At 43.1% G+C, this 24756-nt stretch overlaps 1 protein-coding gene across 2 annotated transcripts in view; it reads left to right on the forward strand.

The window, feature by feature from the left end:
* Positions 1 to 24600, forward strand: part of cux2b (cut-like homeobox 2b) — a 97938-nt gene extending 73338 nt beyond the window's left edge. For both annotated transcript variants that reach the window (XM_085474569.1, XM_085474570.1), the window contains exons 5-22: positions 3893 to 4033; positions 4235 to 4394; positions 5652 to 5731; positions 6072 to 6138; positions 8661 to 8709; positions 9421 to 9525; positions 12165 to 12356; positions 12463 to 12521; positions 12614 to 12662; positions 13159 to 13258; positions 13603 to 14232; positions 16139 to 16237; positions 16422 to 17260; positions 18900 to 19065; positions 19222 to 19527; positions 19625 to 19813; positions 19913 to 20189; positions 20647 to 24600. In XM_085474569.1, coding sequence (XP_085330695.1) covers positions 3893 to 4033; positions 4235 to 4394; positions 5652 to 5731; positions 6072 to 6138; positions 8661 to 8709; positions 9421 to 9525; positions 12165 to 12356; positions 12463 to 12521; positions 12614 to 12662; positions 13159 to 13258; positions 13603 to 14232; positions 16139 to 16237; positions 16422 to 17260; positions 18900 to 19065; positions 19222 to 19527; positions 19625 to 19813; positions 19913 to 20189; positions 20647 to 21445 — 4307 coding nt within the window. In that variant the 3' untranslated portion in view covers positions 21446 to 24600. The remainder of the gene's footprint in view (positions 1 to 3892; positions 4034 to 4234; positions 4395 to 5651; positions 5732 to 6071; positions 6139 to 8660; positions 8710 to 9420; positions 9526 to 12164; positions 12357 to 12462; positions 12522 to 12613; positions 12663 to 13158; positions 13259 to 13602; positions 14233 to 16138; positions 16238 to 16421; positions 17261 to 18899; positions 19066 to 19221; positions 19528 to 19624; positions 19814 to 19912; positions 20190 to 20646) is intronic.
* Positions 24601 to 24756: the final 156 nt, after the last annotated feature.

Genomic DNA, 24756 nt, shown 5'->3' on the forward strand with positions numbered 1-24756 from the left:
AACCTGTGCACCCTCCACCTCCCCCCCGGTGTCACACGCCATCCGCCGAGCCAGGCTCTGACTGCTGGACCGAAGGCTCACCCAGACACAGAGTAGCTGCTTTGAGATGTGTAACCACACAGAAACAGCAGCACAGTGACCACAAGCAAGGAGCTACAGGGTGGTAACCTCATTATCGCTCAGCTAAAGTGATGAAACTCAATATCAACATAGCGAGTGAGGTGGCGTGAAAACTTTAAAAAGTCACGCTAACCTTTTGTTGAGGATCAGTTGGGGTTACATTAATCAAATGGGTATTGTTTATGTAGTTTGGCCTTCTCTTATGTTGGTATTAATTACATTGTAATTTCTAATTAAGGATGCACACACAGCAAGATGAGCGAGACAGCCAGAATGAAAATCTGCAGCATGCCCATGCATCTTCTCTACTTCCAGTTTTCTCACATACAGTTAACGATTAGTGGCAACTTCTCATGGATGCGGACGATTAAGAAAGAAACCATGTACAACATCATCAATAATGTGGCGACATCAGTGTGAAACAGTATTTTATGCTAACCTGTTGTTTTTTTCATACTTATATCTAAGTTTTGCAGAGCACCTGACCTGTTCAGGGTTTAGAATATGGCCTTTACCACAGACTGTATATAAAAGATGGATGTATTCACTGTGAACTTCCCAACACGTTCTCATTCCCAAAGCGTAATATGTTGCGCTAGGTGACAAATCGTCAACATATTACGCTTGCGGACACCCATCACGTCCCTAAATGACGAGATCGGAAAAATTAGAAAACACGAGAACCGTTTGGAATCAATCTACACATGTTCATTCATTTTACTTAAATCGCTTTGGAAAACACTATTTAACGTCATTAAAGTGCTGGTTAAGGTTAGGGATAAGGTTATGGTTAGGGTTAGGGCTGGAATACATGGCTGGAGCGTGTATTACCACGTGTATACCATTATCATTCTACTGGATTTCACCCATAACTCGGCGCATAGCATAACAACAGGGAAGGTCACCTTTCGCGTTCCTCAGGAACACCGCGGGATGTGACAAATTGTCGGGATGTTACGCCTCGGGAGTGAGAATGGGCTGGAACTTCCCCCTTATGTTTTATTGTTTTTCCGAGTCAGAAGTTACCACATGTGGATGAGATGGAGGCGTTCAGCAAGTCGCATTCATAGCCTTTATGGGTGGATGCCAAATTTTTGTTTGGCATATAAAAAATTCTGTCATTTCACACACCAAAATTGGCTAATCGTGCAGTTAAGCTCATAGCCAGTCAGTGATATTTAAAACTAAAATTTAAAATTGCACTTGAAAATGCTCCAAAAGGCATCAACAGCACAGACGATGAGAGACCAAGTCCAGGGACTTCAGGTCATGCCAGACAGATGTCTAGCAGCTGCCATCTGTCACTCAAAAATGGCCTTTTAGCCATAAATAATATTTTTAGAAGTTTAAATAATGAATGCATAAATAATTCACCCTGGTGCATCTGTCATCTACTTGGAGACTAACACAATATTATGTATATTTCACTTGTAAAGTTGGGTATTTTAACATGGTAGTTGATGTGGAGTGACTTACTTTTGGGGCAAACCTGAAGTTGTCATTTGAGGAACTGCAGTTTTTGATACCTGGAAGTTTCTGCTGTTCTTACTGTTTTGACAGTTTGCATATAATGAAATTTACAAAACTCTTTTTAAAAATGTCTTGATGTTAACTAAAAAAGGGGTTGACTGGATCAAGAAACACAAGAAGTCAGACAGGCCGACATATTATTACCAGCCTCCCTTATTTAGAAGAGGAATAAAATCTCACTCTGTTCAGTGGCTGCGATTTCAGTGGTTGCACACATGGACCTATATTAACCAGAGAAAACGATGCATTAAATGTCCTGTGATTTATTAGCTGAAACGACCCGCCGTTGCCCAGTCACTTACCACGACCTGAGAGCGCACATCCAATCATCCATAATTAAGATAAGGGATGAATTAAATGGAAGCATTTATTTGGGCAGACTCTGGTGTGACTCGCACAAAGTACATAATGCCTCATCAGCTGCATTATATTTCTTGATTGGCGGGATTGTGAACTTTAAGGTTAGTGTTGAATTCCTCTCCAATTCCAGTTTTTTAATGGTGGATTTAGGACCAGAGCTGCTCTAAGAAGAACCTCCATCAATTAGTAGCTCTATTTTCCAAAGTTAGCCGCAGTCTTACTGGACTCTCCTTGAGTAACTGTAGATCCGAGCCCCTTCGAGAATATCCTCTCTGCTCTACTTTGATGGGGGTTAATTTTGTATACAGACTTAAGTTATATCCCTTCACTTTAAATTTGACTTTACTTTACTCCCCTGCCACTGATTGATAATCCTGGCTTGTCCATGCGTGAAAGATCCCTTACTATAATCTCTGTCCTTTGATCATTAAAAGTTGAAAGGATATATGGGAAAGAGGCTGATAAAGTGATTTCTGTGACAGTGGGTCGATGGAATAGCAGTGCTTTAAGTCATCCTGTTTGTCTTAGAAGAGCTGTGCTCTTAATAGTGATGTCCCTCGTGACTGATGCAATATCTCTACAGTTGGTGTAACAATGAATGCAGACAATGTTTGACTGTAAACGGTCCTGGGAAAAATAGCTCAATCAATTAAATGGCCCAAAATGTTTGTCTGATGAAAATGCAGATATGGCGAGCTGCAATGTTCGAGCAGGATTTCAACAAATTGCACGTTGCAGAAGTTTTCGGCTCTTTGATGAGCGTTTATTATTTCGTGGCCTGCTGGTTCAGAGTTTGCATTCTCTCGGTGGCATCTGGCAAAGTTTAAACGTCTGTGGCTCCAACTTCTTATGAAAAGTCACTTCAGTCAGTGCCCATACTGAAGAAGGGATCCAATTGGGTTCCACACAGAAGTCTAAGATGAGTGGATGAAAGCTGTGGGAGAAAAGTTTGTGCAGCAAAGCAGCGATTTTCCTCCTCTTTTAGAGTTTTGAAGGGCTGCGGTGTGTCTGTGCATCTGCATGTGTGTGTGTGTGTGTGGGTGAGTGTGAGTGTGAATGTGTGCGCGTGGCTCTTGCCCCCCCCCCCCCCCCCACTTGTCAAGGAGCTCCCCTGAGCTTCCTTCTCTGTGCTTTGGCACTAGAAGTCACCTCCTTTGGTGTTCGGCAGGCAGGTACACAACAGGAGCAGCTCTCTCTCTCTGAGCTGTTGAACTTTTCGGGAGGGGAAAAAAGGGAAGGGGAAGATTAAAAACAGCCCTGTGATGTGGAGTGCCGAGCTGCCTCCTGAGAATTCCTGGCATAATAATTTAAATGATCAAATGATACAGAGGAGACTTGTTAGCTGAGAAACAGCCTCCTAGTTGGCCCCATGGGCCTGGTGCTGCCGCGCATGCATTGCAAAACAGCTCCTCTGTTGTGCTAAAGAATCCCGCTTTTTTTTTAACCTCCTTTTCAGGAGCAGAGTTTTTCTACACTTTGCCTAGGTGTATACATGTCACTTAAGTCTCTGTCACATATTCATTGTAATCTCTCTCTTTTTTTTTGTCGTCTTTGCCATTCATCAGCATGTGAGAGGACTCATTAGATTAGATTTTTGAACATGTGAAGGGTCGGAACAGCACTTGTGTCATTAGGTCCAGGCTGTGAAATTTTCAAAGGCGGCTGAGTGGGGAAAGTCTGAGAGTCACTCTTTGGAAACAAGTCTCAGCGGAATAGCCTGCTTCTGTTGAAAGTGCGAAGCAGAAAACTCTGTAATGTGCTTCACAGACAGTGCACACAGTTAAACAGCTATTTTGCCTTTTTTGAAAAGTAGAAGTGTATGGGTATCATGTGAATCTCAGTTGTTCTTCCTGCACAGATTTGTTTGCGCGTGTTTCCACAGATCCCGCTCCTGTGCTGGAGGCCTCACATTCCCTGGAGGAAAGACTGCAGCAGCTTCAGAGTTCAGCCCCAGACAGCGAGGCCCTGGTACGAGAGATCAGTGGGCACTGGAAGAAACACCTGGAGTGCCTTGAAAAGACAGGTCAGCCTCAAATCATCTACATTAAGCGGCTGCTGCAGTACGTGTCTGCAGGTATACGAAGCTTCATTAAAATACACCTGGTGTTGAAATATATCTGAGTATCGGAGGAAGTGTGTACAAGCAACATCGTTAAATAAATAAACTGTCGTGTTTTATTTCTGAGCCCTCACTTTACCAACTCATGGCTCTTCATTTACACAGAGCCCGCAGAGGACGATCAGGCAATCTCAGACACAGCAGTGAATAAAGAGGCCCCAGAATCCAGCCCTCCAGCCTCCCTGATGACCCCAAACAGCACCCCGGCTCCTGGGGCCCCAGACTCCCCACAGCAGAACCACCGGGATCGTGCTAATGATGGCGGGTGAGAGCTAGTTTTTAATTTATAAAAATAATAAATTGTCGTTATTACCTGTGCACACGATGGTTTGTAATTCTTAAAGAAATATGTAATTGAAGATTATATTATATTTTCCAGCTCATGCTGACTTTAAACTGACTTTATTATTCTCATGTAGAGGTTTGTTATTTTGGGAATCTGCTTGAATACTTCCATCTTACACAGCTGCACCTTTTCTCACCCTGTCTGAAATACACCTTTTTAGCTCCCATCCCTTTTTCACAGGTAGCTCCACATATTTGATTTGTCAGACTTTTACCCCAAAGTATTTCTAGTACTTCCAGAAATGAACCAGTCTATTCTTTTTGCTGTTTTTGAGGCAAGACTGTTGACTGCTAACAAATCCATTTTGGCTTCTGTGCCTTCTAACATTGTCTCTGGGTGTTAATTTTAAACATGAATGTAGACAATATCACTACACAGTCATTTCTGTGACTTATGTGAAGCCATTTGCGGTTTAAAAAATGACTCTAATGGCCGTGTTTTCACCACATAATGCTGCAGAAACATAAAAATATGTTCATACACCTTACATACAAATAATGTAAATTTGGCTGTATAAAAATATAGTGTATGTGAGCCCAGCGAGTGGGAGAGAAGCAAACAGATGGTAAAATTACACAGGGATTTTTCTTTTATGGTGGGGATATTACCGTCAGAACTAAAAGTTATATACTGGGTCTTCAGTTCCTCAGATGTTGGGAATACATGAAAATGTTTGGGTCCACTCCTGCAGCACACAGCGGAACATTTTGTGTACCTTGCTAACATATTTTAAAATTAGCACAAGCAGCTCTAGCATGGCGGTAATGGGAGGCAGCTGACTGCATCTGAACTTTTTAAGGCAGCTGCTCGTTCTTTATCTGAAAGTTTGAAAAATTAGTTGCTCTAAGGGTATCATGTTAGCATGCTGCATAGTGAAATGGATAGTGAACAGAAGAAAAGCCTGGTAGTACACTAGCAGTGTTTCCAGATTGGGATGGACTACCCTGTATACTGGAAAACTTTTTTTAGTGGGCAAAAACAAACAACGCAGTAAAACGGGCAAAAGAATGTGGCCAGGCTTTATCTACATGCATCAAATGTGGCCCAAAACACGTCAGCATTTCAGTAATTTAAAGCATTTTCCCTTTGCTCTACTTGGTTTTGATTAACATTAAAAGTGCGCATTAACGTATGGCCATGATGTAGGCAGGAACTGACAAGAGTTTCTTTTCTCAGGGAGGAGGAGGAGAGCGCTGATGTTAGCATGGCTGACAGACTATCAGAGGCCGAGGAGAAGATCAAAGTTCTGCATTCATGTAAGTGGTTTAAACACTGGCATGTGCTGTAGCTGTTAGATTTAATATCAACCCATTAAAGAACCATTGCTTGTCTAATTGCAGTATGGTGCCCCCTGCTGCAACACTGCTCCCCGATTGGTGCTCGTGTTTACATAAATAAAAATGAGAAGTTGATATATCTTGTCAGTGTAAGTTGTCAGCTGTTAACTTATAACAAGCTGTGTTTTGAATCTGGAATGGATATTGATCCATCCTGAAATTGGACCTGTACAATGTAGCTTTAAGGTAAAAGTTCATGTGTCTTTTTTTTCTTCTTTTAACATGAATTTCTGACTCCCCCCTGTGTGTTTCTCATTAGCTTTGAACACTGCACAGACAGAGCTGCTGGAGCTGCGGTGTAAATACAACCAGGAGATGACGAACAAGTAAGAGTCTGCCTCTCATCTCACGTTTTCTGTTTACTTTGGCACACATTTCCAAATTTCAGAGGTTTTTCCCCGCTCCCTCCCACAGTCGTGACGGCTGCACGCCAGCATCACCGTAGCATTTCGAGTGCTCAAGCCGCTCTTATTTTACCTACATAAACTCACGTCCAGTGTAGAGCTGAGGAATGCCATTGTAAAAGCAGAGAGTGAGAGTGACTCAGCCACTAATGCAGGTCGATGAGAGAGGTCTGTGTTTGCTTTCACTGGCAGCTGGGCCTTGACAGCCCTCAAGAAGAATTGCTTCATTTAAAGATTGCTTCAGAAAACACTCTACCTTGTCCTGGTCTTTGAGCGCAATGTATCCACCACACGGCTGAAATGAATCTGAGCTTGTATGAAGGATGTCGATAGACATTCAAAGTAAACACTCCTTTGTTTGGGTTGTGCTCTAGAGCACAGTCAGCCGCTGCTAATGGATTTTCTCCCAGGCTTAATCCTTGGCGCAATTGAACTGATGTCTCCAGACCCGCTGCCATCCATTTTGTCGGATTGGACACATTTTCAGTTTGGCCTTACCTTTTTGCAAAGAGCTGCGATGTGAAAGAGCATCTCTGTCATGTAGTTTGTCATACTGTGTGTGCGTGTTGCCCCGGTCGCATTCCTCAAGGCCGACAGTAGCAGCAGCGACTCCGCAGCTCAAGCTGCAGCTATCCCGCCCTGACCCCAAGCGTCTGAGCGCTGGGCCGGGCCTCTATTAGTCTCACTGACTGTTTCCTCGGTGCTGATAAGAAAAACTATTTGTCTGCCTCGGCTTGAGTAGCTGAACAGGTAATCAATACAAAACATTTTCCGTAGTGCACAAGTTCATTAAACGTAGAACTGACACCTGTTAGTGTTTTCTGTCAGGAGGACGCCATCTATACAGGCCTTATTGGGCATGCCCATGACCCTTTAAAACTGGGGCTGCACCAACTGCAAGAACGGGATTGGTCGGAGGCATCATCTGACAGATAGCTGCACTACAGCCACGTTCACGCATGCATTGCATTCCTGAACTTTGCTCATACATACCTGACAGAAGTGCATGTGAGAATGTAGATGTCCAATCAGACATTTGCATTCATACCTGCACCAGCTTGATTCTCTTGCAAAGCCACATCGTGTTGATGAGTGAATAGAGCAGCTTATCTCCTGGTGCATTTATTAGTAGTGCATGGATGCCATGTGTCCTGCCTCCTGCACGCTCAAGCCACAAGTCTAGCTCCTCTAAACTTTGCAGAAGTGTGCACCACATAGGAGAGAGAGAGCAGCTGTTCTCTCAAAATTGTCAAGTTCATTTGTCTTAATGTCTTATGCACAAGTATTGAAAGATTGTATTTGTGCGTTCTTGTGATCCCATTGGATTAATAATTTTTCAGGTAATCACAGCTTTTGATGTGAGACAATGGAGCAGATAGGCGCAAACATGAAAGATAATGAGGGTTTGGCTGAATATAGTTAGTTTAATAAGGATTTAAAAAGTCTGATGTGTTCTTTGAACAGTTTTATTTCCTTTGGTTAAAAAGGACTGCTGTGTCCCGAAACTTGAGAAACCTATGTGCATATTTAAATCAATCACAGCGTTCTCGTTAATTCATCCTTATCTACCTTTTGAAAATCTGATCCCATGTGTGCAAAATGAAACTGTTGAACTTCAAACACACCTCATGAATGATCCTGCTGAGCTTCTGTTTAAATTAGACTTCTCTGATTGTTAGATGTATGGAGGCTGGAAGTTCAGCCTCAAGAGTTCTGAGGGGAAAAAAACACGATTCGTGTATGCATCCGCTCACTCGGCCGCTGACGTTGTGCCATCAGAACTGTTCTTGGGGTATCTAGGATTATTAATGACCTGGGTTTACATAGACACCGGTTACACCTGGTGGATTAAAAAAAATCCATTATATTGAGAATATTTCCATGATTTTGAGGGAATAAACAGTTCGGGAGTTAATTTTTTGTTATTGTGGACTTTGCTTTGAAAATATGACTCTCAAATTATAATTGATAGTTTTTTTTAATGCTTGGTAACATATTAGCTGTAGGGGGTGGGAATTTAAACTCACTTTTTCCAAAATCCCAGCTGAGTTTCTAATTTGAGGTACTGAAATGCCAGAATACAGACAGTGATAAAACTCAATTGCCAGTTCATTAGGGACTTTTAGCCTCTAGTGTGTTGAACAGTTTTTTTCCCCAAATATTCTGTGCATAATGATTTATGTGTAGTAAATGTTAGAACGTCGTTTTGAGTATAAAGTATATGTGTGAAACAAAACTCTGCAAAACTCTATTATGCATTTCCTGTTGTTGGTCAGTATTTGGTTATAGGGCCATAGCTTTCCTGAAATATGACTGTCACGCTACAGCTTTTTTTTCGTGTGCAGCAGAATGTGTAATAGCAGTTGGTTTTGTTGTTTTGTTTATTTGAAACTGAAAATATGTCGCCAGTAAACCTTCTCTGTCTGGATGTGCATGTGCTGCAGGGCGGAGGAGGTCGACGGCATCATGGCGAGTCTTGAGAAAGCAAACCAGGTGAGTTCGGTCTTCCTGTGCACTCCTCTGATTGAGATGCTCCTTCATTAAGGTAATCACTCCTGTAATCAAGCCTCGGCTTTAATTAGGCACCCTCCGCCCTGTGCCCCCCCCAACCCTCTCCTCTTCCTCCCCCCTTCTGCCTCCCGTGCCCTGAGAGTGTGATTAGTGAATGTAAACCCGAAGCCCGGTCGGTGGGCGTGCTACGGCAGCACGGCTCCACTCAGCAGAGAACAGGAGACTGCCGAGCGCGATTGATGCCGGAGTGCCGAACGCCGGGGTTCTTAGTTATCTCATTGCCTTGATTGCTTCCTGTCCTGGTGATACTTCTTTTCTTCTCTGCTCTGATTTTCTCCCTCGCTCTCGTTCTCTCCCTCTCTCTGCTGCTGCTGCTCTCTGCCAACCGCTCCCAGATAAATGTTCTCAAAATGAATCATTAATTAGCAGGCCGGGTGTGACAGAGCAGGTAAACAGTTTGGGGAATAAAGTGGGCTGACTAAACACCCCTCGCAGCAGAATAAACCAGTGGCTGCACTCACCTCCTTGGGCCCCTGCTCAGGTTTTTGCTAAATTTTCTGAGCGAGGGCGCCTTTTTTTTTTTTTTTTTTTGATTTACTATGTTAGTGTGCTCTTGCTGTGATCAACTCATTAGCCAATTGATGTGGCCGGTGTATGAAAACTGTAACGCTGTGATGCCGTGTCTGTGCGCAGAGAGCGGAAATGGCTCAGAGGGAAGTGGAAAGGCTAAAGGAACAGCTATCCAGTGGCCACAGCGTCACCGCAGGGAGCTGCCATCCAGCAAAGGGCACTAGCAGGGTAAGAACTGTTACATGTTGGGTGTAAAATACTTTATTTTTCTTATTATTATTTTTTTCTTTTGTTTTTGTTTTTTTAATGGCCACAAATAATTTATTAGTCAACTGCAGGTATCATTTTGAGATATTTTACTTTATTTTCATTCATTTTCAATCCAGTCCTTGTACCTGACCATAGTATTGAATAGTATTGTATAAAAACATTATGTAGGAGTAGATAGTGGATAATAGGTATTGATTTGTAAATAACTGGACATGAATAACTTCAGTTTCTAATATAATATTAGGCTCTAACTGTTAAGCTCGTTCTCTTTCTTTTCACGTGACTTTGTTTAAAGATGGAACAGATTTTTGGGTCAACTTGAAAGAAAGGCACACGTGGAAACGAGAGAGCAGAGGTCAAATGTGATATAGATGTGATTAGATTTCATTCAAATATTTTCAAGCTATCGTGTTTATATATCATAAAATACACAGCTCAGCAAAAAATCCATTTTAAGTTTTATCTTTAGACACGTTGTTACTAGCAGCCACACTCACATGTTCTCATTTCTTAAGTTGAATCCATTAAAACAAGGTGATTTACAAATTTTACAGCTATTAGTCGAAAGCCTGGCATATCTGAGCATGCTGGGCAGTGTGTCCTTAGCAAATAGAGGAAATGGGTGCAGAATAAAAGTACTAGTTGGTCTAAAAAACCTACAACAAAAAATCTACAACAGATGAATGGTGTCTGAAAGTGATGTCCTTCAGAAATAGGAACAAATCCAGCAAAGTCTGACACAAGACCTCAGAGATACACTTGGCCTTTTAGCCGATTGTTCACTGAAGCGTCAACAGAAACGGTCTCAGTGGAAGGATGGCTGTCAAGAAGCCCGTTTGAGGAACGCAAACCAGGAGAAAAGGCTGAGGTTAGCTAAATTACACTAGAACTGGACTACTGAACTGAAACTCATGGAGTGATGAATGATCCCAAACACACTACCAGCATACCTGGATTTAAAAAAACAAACAAAGGAACACTATCGGACATGGATTAGACTCCCCAGAGCCCCGCCCTCAAAATTGCAACTTAGAAAAGATAACAAACAGCCATAAATGCCTTCATAAGAATAAGTTAGTACCACATGTAACATTTCTGGTGAAAAATACAGTGAAAAGTCTAAAAGTAACTCCATGTGTTTTGTCCAATTGTTTCACTCTGCAAAGCCTGCAATGGCTGGATTTTTGCCTGTGGGTCTTATGTTTGACACCATTTTCAGTTCACATGTTAGCACATCAATCAAATAATGTTGATGTAATACTACTACTAATAAAATAATCACAAATTTGTTAATTCCATTTTTTTTTTTTTACAGTTTATACCATAACATGTAACACAACAGCTAGATAAACACACACACATCAGTACACCTTTATTCTTCATGGCAGAGATTCAACAAGGCACTGGAAACATTCATCAGAGACTTTGGTCCATATTGACAACGAATCACACAGTTGCTGCTGAGAGATTCACATCATAGATCTATGATGTGAATCTCTCATTCCACCAGATCCCAAAGGTGCTCTATTGGACTGAGATCTGGTGACTTCTGAGCGCAGATAACTCATTGTTGTTTTCAAGAAAGCAGTTTGAGGTGATTTTAAGTTTGGGCAATGGTGTTTCATTCTGCTGGAAGCAGCCATCAGAAATGTCTCCCACACCAACACCACCAGCACCAACCTAAACCAATGATACAAGGCAGCATGGTCCACCCTTGCTTTCATGGTGTTCGTGCCAAATTCTGACCCTACCATCCAAATATCGCATCTAACTTGAGACTGGTCAGATTAGGCAATGTTGTTTTCAATCTTCTGTTAACTTCTTCAAGTTCGACATTCTCTTCTGCATTGGTTGTAACAAGTGGTTATTTGAGTTACTGTTGCTGCCTTATCATCTTGAAGCAGTCTGGACATTCTCCTGTGACATCAATAAAGCATATTCACCCACTGCCACTCTCTAGGGTTTACAGAGAATGACCCTAAAGTTAGTTGTGTAGAAAAATTACCAGTAGAGCGTCATTCTGAAATACTCAGACCAGCCCGTCTGGCACCAACAACGATGTCATGGTCAAAGTCACTTAAATCATGTTTCCTCCCCAGGCTGATGGTCAGTTTGGACTTCAGCAGGTCATCTTGACCATGCCCAAATGTCTAAATGCACTGAGCTGCTGCAATGTTATTAATTGATTAATTCATTTGTATTAACAAACAGTTGACCAGGCGTACTTAACAAAGTGGTCATTAACTAGATATTAGAGCACCTTAAAAACGTATTATGTACACATACCTTTTTAAAATGTTCAAACCACGTTTGACGTTTTGTTCTGTACAAATCACCAGATTATGAAATTATGAAATCCCTGCCAGAGGGCTTTTTAATTGGTGTAGAAATATTGAATGTTGTCTTTTATCAGTCTCTGAGATGAATTAGAATATGTTATTAATTGCAACCTCATCATCTTTGCAGAAGTCATATTCTCTCACCTTTCATTACCACAGCAGAGGTTGTGATTCACAGGCTGCCCTCACTCCCTTTATCACTTTTTTCCTCTCCCTCACTCTCACACCTTTTGTCACATCTTCCTGTCACCCTGTCAGGAGAAGAACGAGAAGGGAGAGGTGTTGCCCTCCCAGCTGGAGGCTGCCTTGCTGGCTAAAGACCGTGAAATCCTCCGCCTTCTCGAAAACATTCAGCGGCTGCAGTTCACACTGCAGGAAGTTCAAGAAACCTCAGCCAATCAGATTCTAGAGCTGGAGCGCCAGGTAGCCTATAAGACAGAAGCTATAGAGGTGAGTGGCTGGGAAACATGATGGGAAATGTGGGGAAGAGTCCTCCGTCCGCAGAATCTCTTATTAATTCAGAGGAAAATATTATCCTTCTGTGTTTTTGTTTCAGAGATTAGAAGCTAAACTGCAATCCCAGATGGACTATGAAGAGATTAAAACTGAACTCAGGTGGTTGATTGATATCGAACGTGTCAGTAATTCATAGTAATGTTAATGTACATCTAAATATATGACTGTGCTTCTTTTGGTTTTCGCCGTAGTATCCTAAAGGTAATGAAGCTGGCTTCAGCCAATGGCAGCTCATCCCAGGTACGCATGTTCCTGCACTTTGTACTTTTGTGTTACTCACAGCAACAACTCCACCTCATTGTTAGTCCATTTAAAAAAACTCGGTGCTTTTCCTCAACATTTTGCCGTGACGTTTCAGAGAGCGGGAAAGTAAATAAGCGGCAGACAGAAATGAAGCAGGTCGAATCTTCTTACGTTTCACGCATGCGCAGTACTGGAACGTAAGCGTTTTCGGCCGTTTCAATGTGGACACACAACTCTGTGAAAACGATTGAAAACGCTAGTGTGGACACGGAGCGTTTTCAGACAAAAACGCCATTTTCAAATCTAAAGCTAGTGTGGACGTAGCCTTAGTGCCAGAGAATAAAACTACAGCAGTGCAATTGAATGCATCACTGGTCCATCATCCATTATATCCAATATAAGGATATCGGCAGCCACTACAATTGATTAATCTAGAATTAACAGCTTTTGTGTGTGGGTGTGTGTGTGGGTGTGTGTGTGGGTGTGTGTGTAGGATTCTGCTAAGGCTGCAGAGGCTCTTTTGCTGGATAAAGAGGCCTTTCTTCCATCTCACAAGTACCTGGTGGATAAGACCCGAATACTACACAGCAATGGTAAAATAAATGTCTCTTTTTTTTAGCCTATAAAGTTAAAAGAAAACTAGTACTAAGAGATTGTTAGTTTCTAAAAGGTGTTGAGTTTTGTCATCTACCAAATACTGCCTGTTTGTTTGGCACTCACTGGGCAGCTGATTCTATAGTTGATTACTTCCACATTTAAATCTCTGTGCTTAAACTGAGTTTGCATAATGTAGTCTGGATTTGCAAGGGTATAAAGTAAGCGATTTAATTCAGGAAATATCTTTTATAAGCTGAATAATAGTTAGGTCTTCATTGTTAAAGCCATGTAGCTGTACACATCCCATGTGTCCTGAGTGAGATGGCTTTTCTGTCACCAGATGATGACCATTCTGAGGATGCAGGCAGGGAGATAGGCAGGCCGCCCGGATCCCACTCATCCTCCTCTCAGGTGGACAGTCGTGCCTCCCCCAGCCCCGGTCCCCCCACCCTGGACCGCTCCTCCTCCAGCCATGATCTCCCCCGGCCTTTCTCAGTGTCGCCGTGCTCCGGGGACCGGCTGTCAGGAGACCACATCCTCCACAAACAGCTGTTATCTCCACACTTTAAAAAGGATGGCCTCATGGCTTTCCCTACCGCCCTCTATGCAGCCAAAATCGCGCTTATGTCAGCCTCACAAGGGCCTGTGGGGGCGGGCAGCGTTGATGCCGGCTTGCCCAGCGACCAGTCAGAAAGCGGCAGCTCGACTGCAGGAGACGATGACCAACTGGACACGGCGGAGATCGCCTTCCAGGTGAAGGAGCAGCTGCTAAAGCATAATATTGGCCAGCGAGTGTTTGGCCACTATGTGCTGGGCCTGTCCCAGGGTTCGGTCAGCGAGATCCTGGCAAGACCCAAACCCTGGAGGAAGCTGACTGTGAAAGGCAAAGAACCTTTTATTAAGATGAAGCAGTTTCTGTCTGATGAACAGAACATTCTGGCACTCAGAACCATCCAGGTCCGACAGAGAGGTGAGTGCTAACTACTGTGTGTCACAGCCTGGGTCTCTGACCCATCGCTCTGAGTTTATTTTTGTATTCTTCTCATGTTATCTTTGTGATCATGTGTTATTCCTGTCTAGCTTAGGTTAAAGGCAGCCATTATTTATTGTTTCCTTGGTTTCCATGTTTGGATTCTTGCCTAGTTTATCATGTGTTTTAGGTCTGTAAGCTTAGTGTTGTCATGTCTAGTTTCCTGTTTTATTGTGAAGTTGTGTGTGTGTTCATGTGGTTAGTTTTACTCTCCCCTGTGTTTTCATTATGTTTAATTCTAGTCAGCTGTGTCCTCATGTGTTTCCACCTCCCCTGATCACCTCATGTGTGTATTTAAGTCCTCAGTCTTCCTGTGTTCAGCGTTTCATCGTCTGTTATCCACATTATAGTAAATCATAGTCTGTCATTCAAGTCATTGTTTATCATAGTTTTCATGTTTCCATCAGCCATCAGCCAAATAAAGGCTCGCTTTTTGTTTGAATTCAAGCTCTGTTCTCCTGTGTCTGCATTTGGGTTCGCATCTGAAGCACATCGGCTGCTCAGCCGTGACACCGTGACAGGACACGGACTAAATGAAAACCGTGCTGCAACACACAGATGTATAAAGTGCAATACACAATACCATTACAGCACATAACAACAGCTGACATAGCGTCAGAAAGTTTGGCAATTTAAGTTTGTTTTAAGCATAATTTGAAGACCGCTGGCTTGCAGATCAAACGTTAGAAGTGACAGTGATTTTCATCCACTGCACTGATACATGACGATAGATGAAGCACAATGAAGGTCATATTTTACAGTAACGATGAAATAATCAAATTAATTAAAGAAGTACCAGTCTGGAAACCATTAGGCTAGTCTGCTGACTGCCGGCAGCCAGCGGATATGTGTGCTAAGACTTCTGTTTTGTGCTCTGTTCATTGTTTTTGAATGCAGATAAATGGGGGGGAAGCTAATAAAAAGTGAAATCATCATCAGATAACTGTGGTTATTAAAGGCATTTTGGTACAGCCATTCCTCTTTGGCTCTCCATACAGACTGTTTACTTGCATGCAGCCAAAGCTTGAACATGCACTGCAAGCAGACTACAAATGGTATCCAGAAATATTCTTCATAAAATAAGTTTTTAGACAAAGTGCATTTCAGAATGCTTAGCGGGGACCTATTGCACTAATTTGCACGTCCCTGTTTTTATTCCTAGACTAACTTTGTATAATTCAAAATAATCCTTATTTAGCTTCCCCTTCCCTTTAAGCCAGCTGTCTTCTGATTGGTTGCTGTTTCCAATCAAAATCTTTGAAAGACATGTTGTTTGGGCTTAGTGGCAAGCAGAGCTGTGTACCTGTGATGACCATATTAGGCAAATATTCTCTCACTGACATCAATGAGAGGCAGAAGTAGAAAAAACTGTCTGAAGGCTTCACACAACTGGATATTCTGACCTCGTTATTTGAAACTTGATGGCTGATGTTTGTTATGAGCATTCGTATACAATATATGACTGAAAAGCTTCATCAGTTCTGTGCTACTATGTACGCAGAGGTTTTTAAAGCAGATGTATTGGTGGCTTAGCTCCTGGACCTGTGCACATTTAAACCTTCTACATTTAAATCTACTTGGCCCTCATCCTTGACTTCATCACGGTTTCCTCTGCCATGTGTATAGTGTTACTTTTAAACTTTGTTTTCTCCCTAGATTCACAGCTTTTGAAAGTTGAGCTTCCCGTATACTGCAACCTCAGACAGCACGCGCTCAAAGGCAGCCATTGATCTACCAGTCAAAAGCAAAGCCTTGGAACTGCTCTCTGATCAACCATCCCACTCACCCCCTCCTCTCTCCTCCCTCTCTCTCTATCTCCATCTCTTTCTGTTACCCTCTGTGGCAGGGAGCATCACTCCACGCATCCGAACTCCTGAAACTGGGTCAGACGACGCCATTAGGAATATCCTGGAGCAGGCTAAGAAGGAGATCCAGTCCCAGAGGGGTGAGGATGAAGCTTCGAGTCATAAGTCATAGTTAAAAGCCCTATTGATTGTTTGTTTTTGGTTTTTTTCTATGCACAATGAGTTCTATTATATATTTTGATCAGTACTTGAATGCATCTAGATTAGAAAGGAAAGGTGCTTTGAGTGTGCGTCAGTGTCAGCGTGTGTGTTTTTCTTGTTTAGGTGATGTCAAGTCATCTCTAAACAGCTCATCAGGCAGAAGCAGTAACGGGCCTGGCAGCAGCTCTGACGACACCATAAAGAGCATCCTCGAACAGGCCAGGAGGGAGATGGAAGCTCAGCAGCAGGCCCTGATGGAGATGGAAGTGTGCGGCAGGGCTTCGACTGCTAGCTCAGGAGTTCAGGTGGAACGTCTGGGGCCCCCCGAGCGCTCCAGGGGCCTGCCTTTACCCATCTCCATCAAGCAAGAGGAAGGGGGCTGCATTACAGTGTGCACAGCCAACCCCGTGAGCAGCCCCCAGACACCCCTCAGCGTCCTCTCCCCTGCCGCTTTCGTCCAGAACATCATCCGCAAAGTCAAATCAGAAATCGGCGAAGCGGGCACCTACTTCGATCAGCACTGGTCTCAGGAGCGGGGATCTATGGTGCTCGGCGGCGGAAGCAGCTCTCGGCCCTTCAGCTCGGTCTCCCCTTCCTTGTCTTCCTCCTCCTCCGGGCCCTCCACCTTACCCCGGCCGTGGCTGCGTCTGGAGAACGGCGAGGGTCTCCCCAACAGTGAGGAGGCCTCTGCTGCCGAGGACGAGCTGGGCCTGAGCCGGCCGGTGGAGGTGAAGGTGGAATCAGATACCTCGGTAAGCGGGGAGTCCCCAGGACCCGGCCCGGGACGCCTTTCCTATTATCCAGCATATATCCCCCGTGCACTGAAGCCCACCGTGCCCCCGCTGACACCAGAGCAGTATGAGATGTACATGTACCGGGAGGTGGACACCATCGAGCTGACTCGGCAGGTGAAGGAGAAGCTGGCAAAGAATGGCATCTGTCAGAGGATCTTTGGTGAAAAGGTCAGATGTTGGCCTTTCACATTAAACGCATACTGCAAATGAAACAGCCTGCAAATACAAAAGAAGAAAAATGATATTTAGTTTAAACTTTTCAGATTTTCAGAGCATGTGAAATATTAGACTGAGGTGATCTCAGTAAACATAAAACACATTTTAATTATGTTAAAAAAAGAACATGAAACTCATCCATGTGGAAAAGTAATGGACTCCTTTTAAACCTAATAACAGGTCCCGACACTTTAGTAGCCGTATCTGCAGCTCAGAGCTTTGCATAATACGGCGCTGGTATTTGACGTCTCTGTGAAAGAATTTTAGCCCGCTCTTTAGAATTTCTTGCAGCAAACTTGACATAATGATGTGAAGTCTTGACATTATATGCCCTGTAAAAAAACGGTTAAAAGTTTGCCTTTTTATTACTTTCTGCATACAACATTGTCCTAAAAAGCCTTCAGGTGCTTTCCCCCACATGTCAGACAGCAATAGATTCTGCTTTGCTGCTCTTCCTTTGAATCCTAGTTTCTCACATCTCTTTCTTAACCATCAACATTTTTAGCTGAGAGGCTTGCGTTTGGTTGAGTTGTCATTCGTGCCCTTGAAAAACCTTTTAGAGGCTGCCCGCAAGTTTTACCATACCATATTATTCTCCCTAGCTGTCACAGTGGTTTGGGAGGGCATCTGAGCAGCTCATCTCTTTCAGAGTTACATTTGTGGTGCAATGTGCTTGTGGGACTTTTGTGGTGTGAACCTGAGGGAAATACGGCTATTTTTTATTAATTAATTAATTTTTATCGGGTGTTCCTTAAATGAATAACATTATAATCTCAGTCTGGTTTTTACTGCTGCATAGCTGAAAGGTTCTGAGTTTGGATCTGTTGCTGGAACGTTCTTTCACTTTTCAGCCAAAGTCATCTTTTCAACAACTCTTTGCTGAGCGGAACGTGTTCGTTTTCCTTCACCCAGGTGTTATATTTTCTGTGACAAACACACAGAAGATTAAATCTTTTTTTTAAAAAACGGTGTGTTTTTATTTGCATTTTCCCTGAAATGAGCTACTGAAGACTCTGTATCAGTTTTGTTAGTTCAAGCCCCAGAAAGTGTGCCTTTATTGTCGGTAAAATCCCTCTGGGTGTCTTCCTAGGCAGCCTTTGTGATATATCACTTTATTCTGTCTGGAGTGGATAAAATATAACGAGTGTCACAAAGGTTTTTTTCGAGTAATATGAAAGGTGCTGTCTTCCTTCTCTGCTGTGTTGATATGACTGTTGTAAAATATCTTTAATGCAAGTCCCACTAAAGCTGAAGACGGTGCAGCAGTTTTTTTATTTTTATAATATACGATCATGTGGGAAAAAAAAGGAAGAAAATTTATCACTACAGAAATTTGCGCATTTGAATCGCAGAAATATAAATCACATATGAAAATAATCAAATATGAGGTGTGCTGCAAATCGAACTTAAACCTTTAAACAGGAAGATTTATAGTACATTGTCTCCCTCCAGTGGTTGTATGGGGAAAGTGCATGACCAAACAGATTTCCATCTTTCACAATAATAACTTGGAGCTTCAGTCGTTTCTGTGCAACATACACATTTGATGTGAGCAATGACATAAATATATCAACCAGTGTTTGTGTTCCAGGTGCTGGGGCTTTCTCAGGGCAGCGTGAGTGATATGCTGTCTCGGCCCAAACCCTGGAGCAAGCTGACCCAGAAAGGCAGGGAGCCCTTCATCCGTATGCAGCTGTGGTTACTGGATCAGCTAGGACAGAGCCTTAACCAGCCCCCAAACCAGGGCCACACTCAGGGTGAGTCTGCATTTCACAACACACGCTTGAGAATATCTAGACTGCTTGAGAAACTTTGCAACTAAAAAAAACCCCCAAAAACACACACACAGCTTACATAGTCAACTGCGTGTATTTATTTATTCGATTGGTGTGACTATTCTTTCCTACTTACAGATAAAAGCCCAGTGACGGCCCAGTCCTCACCATCCCCACCTCCCAGCCCAGCAGACAGCCACCCAAGTCCCCTGGTAGAGCCTGTGAGTCTCTCCATGGAGAGCAGTAAAGAGAACCAGCAGCCAGAGGGCCTGAGCTTGGGGTTGTCCACCCACCCAGAGGGAGTGAAATCCACTCCCAGCCTCATGACCTTGCATCAGCCCACAAACCCACTGGGCATCCAGGAGCTGGTGGCCATGTCTCCAGAGCTAGATACCTATGCCATCACCAAGAAGGTCAAAGAGGTGCTAACAGATAATAACTTAGGTGGGTCTGAGTTCACAACTTGGGATAAAAAACTCCCCAAAACACCTCTTAAAGACACCATAGCAACTATACACCTGTGTGTATTTGTTCTCCACAGGCCAGCGTCTTTTTGGGGAGACCATCCTGGGCCTGACGCAGGGCTCGGTGTCTGACCTGCTCTCCAGACCCAAACCATGGCACAAGCTCAGTCTGAAAGGCAGGGAGCCCTTCGTCCGCATGCAGCTGTGGCTCAACGATCCTCACAATGTAGACAAGCTGAGGGCCATGAAAAAGATGGAGAAGAAAGGTGGGAACCAGAGTCTACTCTGTAATATGACGGAGGACATGATTCTGACACGTTTGTACTCTGCATGCCATACTCTGCATGTCTCTGTCTGCCCTCCAGCCTATTTGAAGAGGCGATACGGCCTGCTGAGCACCGGCTCGGACAGCGACTCGCCCAGCACTCGCTCTGAGTGTGTGAGTCCGGCTTTGGCCTCTCTGGACTTGTGCCCCTACAGCCAGGCGAAGAAGCCTCGGGTGGTGCTGGGAGCCGAAGAGAAAGATGCCCTGAAGAAGGCCTACCTTTTAGAGCCCTACCCTTCTCAAAACACCATCGAGATGCTGGCGTCGCAGCTCAACCTCAAAACCAACACCGTCATCAACTGGTTTCATAACTACAGGCCAGTCCTTTGTAACCTTTACAGATGGCTGTTTTTGTTGTTTTTATTATTACTGTATATTTACTTTAGGTGGACAGCTCACACTACAATCAAAATCTGTTTTTTCTTCTCTGGCCTCCAGAGCTGTGTTGTCCAGTGTTGAAGAGAACTGCTATAGAGCCATTTCTTGAATAGTATGGCAAGAGACATTACAGAAATTTCATTTAGGAACTATTTTCTTTCTATTGTCTACATCCAGTAGAAAGAAAATAGACAAATAGACGTGTATTTTTTTTTTTTTTGAGTAATCAAGTCCTGATTTCTGAAATATAAAACCTAAAGAGCCAAAGCAAGAATATGTAAATCTAATTTTGTGATAAACTGTCTCTTACACTTCAACTGAAATCTGATTTAGAAGGTAAACTTTAGTCACTAAAGTCTCTTTCAGTCAATGTCTAACTGTGGTATTTGTGTGCAGGTCCAGGATGCGACGGGAGGTGCTGATGGAGGGTCTGCCAGACAATGACACGGATGCTGAGCACCACAGCTACTCCCCCTCAGTGACACGGAGCCCTCACTCTGACGGAGAGGAGAGGAGGCTGCAGCAGCCCTCAGGACACATCCATTCCAGCCTTCCTCTTAGTGCCAACACCTCACTGCCTCATGTCAAACAGGAGGCATTAGACAGGGAAGACGACACAGAGGAGGGAAGGGAAAGCTCGGCGAAACAGTCCAGGGTTCAGTGTTTTCCAACAGCCGTGCCGCTGCCGCAGTTGAAAAGTGAGCACGAGGACTCCGTCGCGGGCTGTCGCGAGCCCCACTTGGCAGGCCAGAGCCTGAGGCAGGAAGAAGGTCAGGGTCTCTACCCTGGAGGGCTCTCCGTAGACGGCCCACAGAGAAGCAATCAGACCAGGCACGAGGGGGAAGACTCCGGAAAGTCACCCGTCGACCCGGTCAGTTTCAAGGCTTCGTCAGAGCCCTGCCGCAGCAGCCTGGAGGTCTCCCTCAACTCGCCCTCTGCTGCATCCTCACCGGGCCTCATGATGTCAGTCTCGCCCGTTCCCTCCTCCTCTGCGCCCATATCGCCCTCGCTGCCCAACCCTCCATCGACGAGCACCAGTCACAGCCTGGACCCTAACCCGCCCCCTCCCTTCCAAAGTCCCAAACTCAACAGGAGCACTCAGAGACGCACGGAGAAAATGGCCAACCTCAATAACATCATCCACAGGTTAGAGAGAGCAGCCAATCGAGAAGAGACTCTGGAATGGGAGTTTTAAGTCCACTTTAGGTGTATCCAAACCTTTGCGCCACACAGGAGAGTCTCAGAAGCTTCCTGACGTCTTTAAATGGAGCGTGGCTCCTGAAGGCCTGTCCTCCAAGAATGATAACTCACAGGAAATGGGAACACGGAGCTAATCATACGGTTGAATTCCCTACAAGAACTTGAGAGTTGAAAAAAAATTTATAAATGTGTATTAGTTTGTTTGTTTTTTTTCCTTTTGATAATGCATACTACTTTGAAATATATGTGACAGCACTAGCTGTCATTTTACCTATTGGACTTGACATGAAGACTTTTGCAGCTATGGTGTCATCAAATGTACACTGAAGTTCTGTAGATTGCCACTGGGTGAGATTAAAAGAAGACCCCTGTCTTAAGCCATTAAAAGCACTATAACTATTTGAAAAGAGACACTGACCAAATTTGCTACTTTTTGAATAGCAATTTTTCAGATTTTGTCTGTAAGACTGGACAGTTTAAGTCAAGTAACATGAAATCCTATTACTGACTGAGGGATAGTCCTTTAAGACTCTAAATATTCAACATCTTGTATGTACTTAGTTTCCTGGTGATATGTTTTGAAATATTTGTAACTCACTCGTATAAAATGTGGTTGTACATGTTGTAGAATTGTCTGCAATAGCCTTCTCTAAACCTGATGTAGCATGGTACTCACCTGACCCTGTTTATCCTCTGTAGTTAGTCACCTGTGATTATACTTGAGCGAAAACACGAGAAAAAAGAAAAAAGTTGAAAACCCTGCAAAAAATGCGAAAAAAAAAAAGAAAAAGGAAATGTTAAACCTAATGAGTAGAGTACTTTTGAAGTGTTTTTGGTTTCTTTAGTTTGCTTTGAATAATCCTCGAGGTTTACAGTTTAGGGCCCTTGTGCTTTTGGTAGTGAGTGCAACAGTCACTTCGCACGAGCACAGTTTACACGATTTCTTTCTGACTTACCTCTCTGACTCTCTAAGGCACTGGTTCTCAGACTGTAACGGGCCAAGACACAGGACACCCAGTTTACCTCAGATTATGTTGATGCACATCATGCGACGACCATGCGTTCCATTCTTTTGCATAAACATGACGCACACTTGTTTGGACCGAGGGAGGGAAGGCGCTGGCGTATCATGCTTCGGGTGTGAGCTCACGCCTCAGAGGGTCAAACAATGAAGCGAGTGGTGGTGGTGATTGGGGGGCTGGGGGGTTATGAGATAAATCTGCTGCTGTTCGTCCCTTTGTATGTGTTATGGAGTAACACCCGATTGATTGCACATTCTGAAAATGTGCATTTTACTGTAAATTATACGGATCAAAACACCTCAAGCACTGAGATGCTGTTTAGCTAGGCCACCCCTGCTCTGTGTTGATCTACTTTGAGGCTGAAGTTCCCAGTGTTTAAAAGCATGATACGTACAGTGTGACCTCTCATCAGTCTGTAAGTACGCTATATTCAAGAACACAAAAGGTTACAGGTATCCCCTCATATTATCTTTGACCACGTGTGTATTGTGTCTGTAGACGTTTCTTTGTCATGCTTGCAAGATGTTCTTTATGTATTTTGCCTCTATTTTATACTCAGAACAGTTAACTAGATATTCAATACCTCGTGTATGAAGTACTTACAGCACTTAGATTTTTTTGATAATTGTGAGGACTCAAGAAAAATCTCAAATATCAACATTATCCTAACTTAGTGTCCACAAGTCTTTGCCTTTACTGTATCGTTGAAGTTGGTAGTGAACACTTGCACATGTCTACATAGTTCAGAGGACTTGGATTGTATTATGTAGAGATATATATTACACAATTACTAAAAAAAATACTATCTTACATTCTTGGAACAAAAATGTGCTGATTATATTGAAATAGAGTGTACAGATTTAATAAACCAAACCCATTCAAGCCAGTTCTGGTCTGGCAAGCTTGCCCACGTTTTAGACCTTCTCTCAGGGTAGTCTTGCTTTTTAAAGCTTTATTGAAACAGTTGCTCTCATCAGTGGTGTTGAATATGAAAACTATGTGATGTGGAGAATGACTCCGTTAAATATTCGACGAACATGTGAAAGTTGTATGATTACGGGATTTTCGACACTCACACGGAGGGGAAAAAAAGCGGATTGTTAGAAAGTCGTGGCTGTTTTGTAATTCCTTACATGGATGTGTCAAAGTACAGTGTCGAGCGGAACCACCAGGATGAGGCTAAATGGGTTGCATTTTTTAGATCAGTAGACTTTGCTCTTGGAAATACTGTTTTGTTTTGTTTTTGTTTTGTTTTTGTTTTTTTCTTGGAGCCACAGAAGATTTCTCTCTGGTTTTCTTAGCATCATATTTTGTGCATAATATACTGTATGATTAGAAGTGGCATTTCTTATGTGAAAGCTTCATTGTTTCTCAAGGTAACATGGACATATGGCTGAAAATGAAATGTATTTACCCAGACCATTATCTCTTCATGTAAAGCTCATCTCATTGTTTTGCATGCAAATCCATTCTGCTCACACAACAAGGGATAGACTGTTTTTGTGTTATTGTTCTTGCACAGGGACATTGAATCAGCACTTGAAGTCTTTTTGCATTAGGGAAGTCCACACATGGTGCAGCTGAGAAATTTGGCTCTCACAAACTTGTCAAGATTATGGTCAAATCAGAACCTGAGACTGGCCCTACAAACGTTATACTTCCAGATTTATTTTGTGCCATATCACCTGCCCCATGCATTATCCTCATGGAGAAATGCCTTGTGGTGAAGTCTGTTCTGAGAGCGGTGTAGGGCTTTTTGTAAGTACAGAAAAAAGCAAAGCTTTTTCTATATCACAATAGCCCTGCACAGTAGATGTTTTAATTTTATAACTGACTTCAGTCACTAAATAATGGAGAAACTGATTGATTGGCAAAACTTGAATAAATGCATTAAGATTTGCTTATATGAAAAAAAAATCTGGCACCGAGGGTTTGTCACCAAGGGAAGTTGTCATTTATAAGTCAGCTGTGGGCCAATCGAAAGAAGCATCCTTCAGGCTTAGATAACTGTCTGATGCCTCACGTCAGACTATTAATTGTTAAAGAATGGACAATGATATGCCAAGCATCTTGGAAATGAAATTGCATAGGCTGTGTAAGCCATCAGTCAATACATAATTGTTTAAGATCCTGCTGTGTTGTGTTTTTATTTATTTTTTTATTTTATAATGAGCAATGAGCGCTCCACATATTAACATACAAAAGTTACTGCAAATTCATGTGCATATATAAAACCTTACACTGTAGCGTGCGTCCCTAACTAAGTGTAATCATTTGCACTCTT

Source organism: Copadichromis virginalis, linkage group LG12 (assembly GCF_057382275.1).
Source record: "Copadichromis virginalis isolate Kocher_CV1m ecotype Utaka linkage group LG12, C_Virginalis_male_GT1.1, whole genome shotgun sequence".
Lineage (NCBI taxonomy): Eukaryota > Metazoa > Chordata > Actinopteri > Cichliformes > Cichlidae > Copadichromis > Copadichromis virginalis.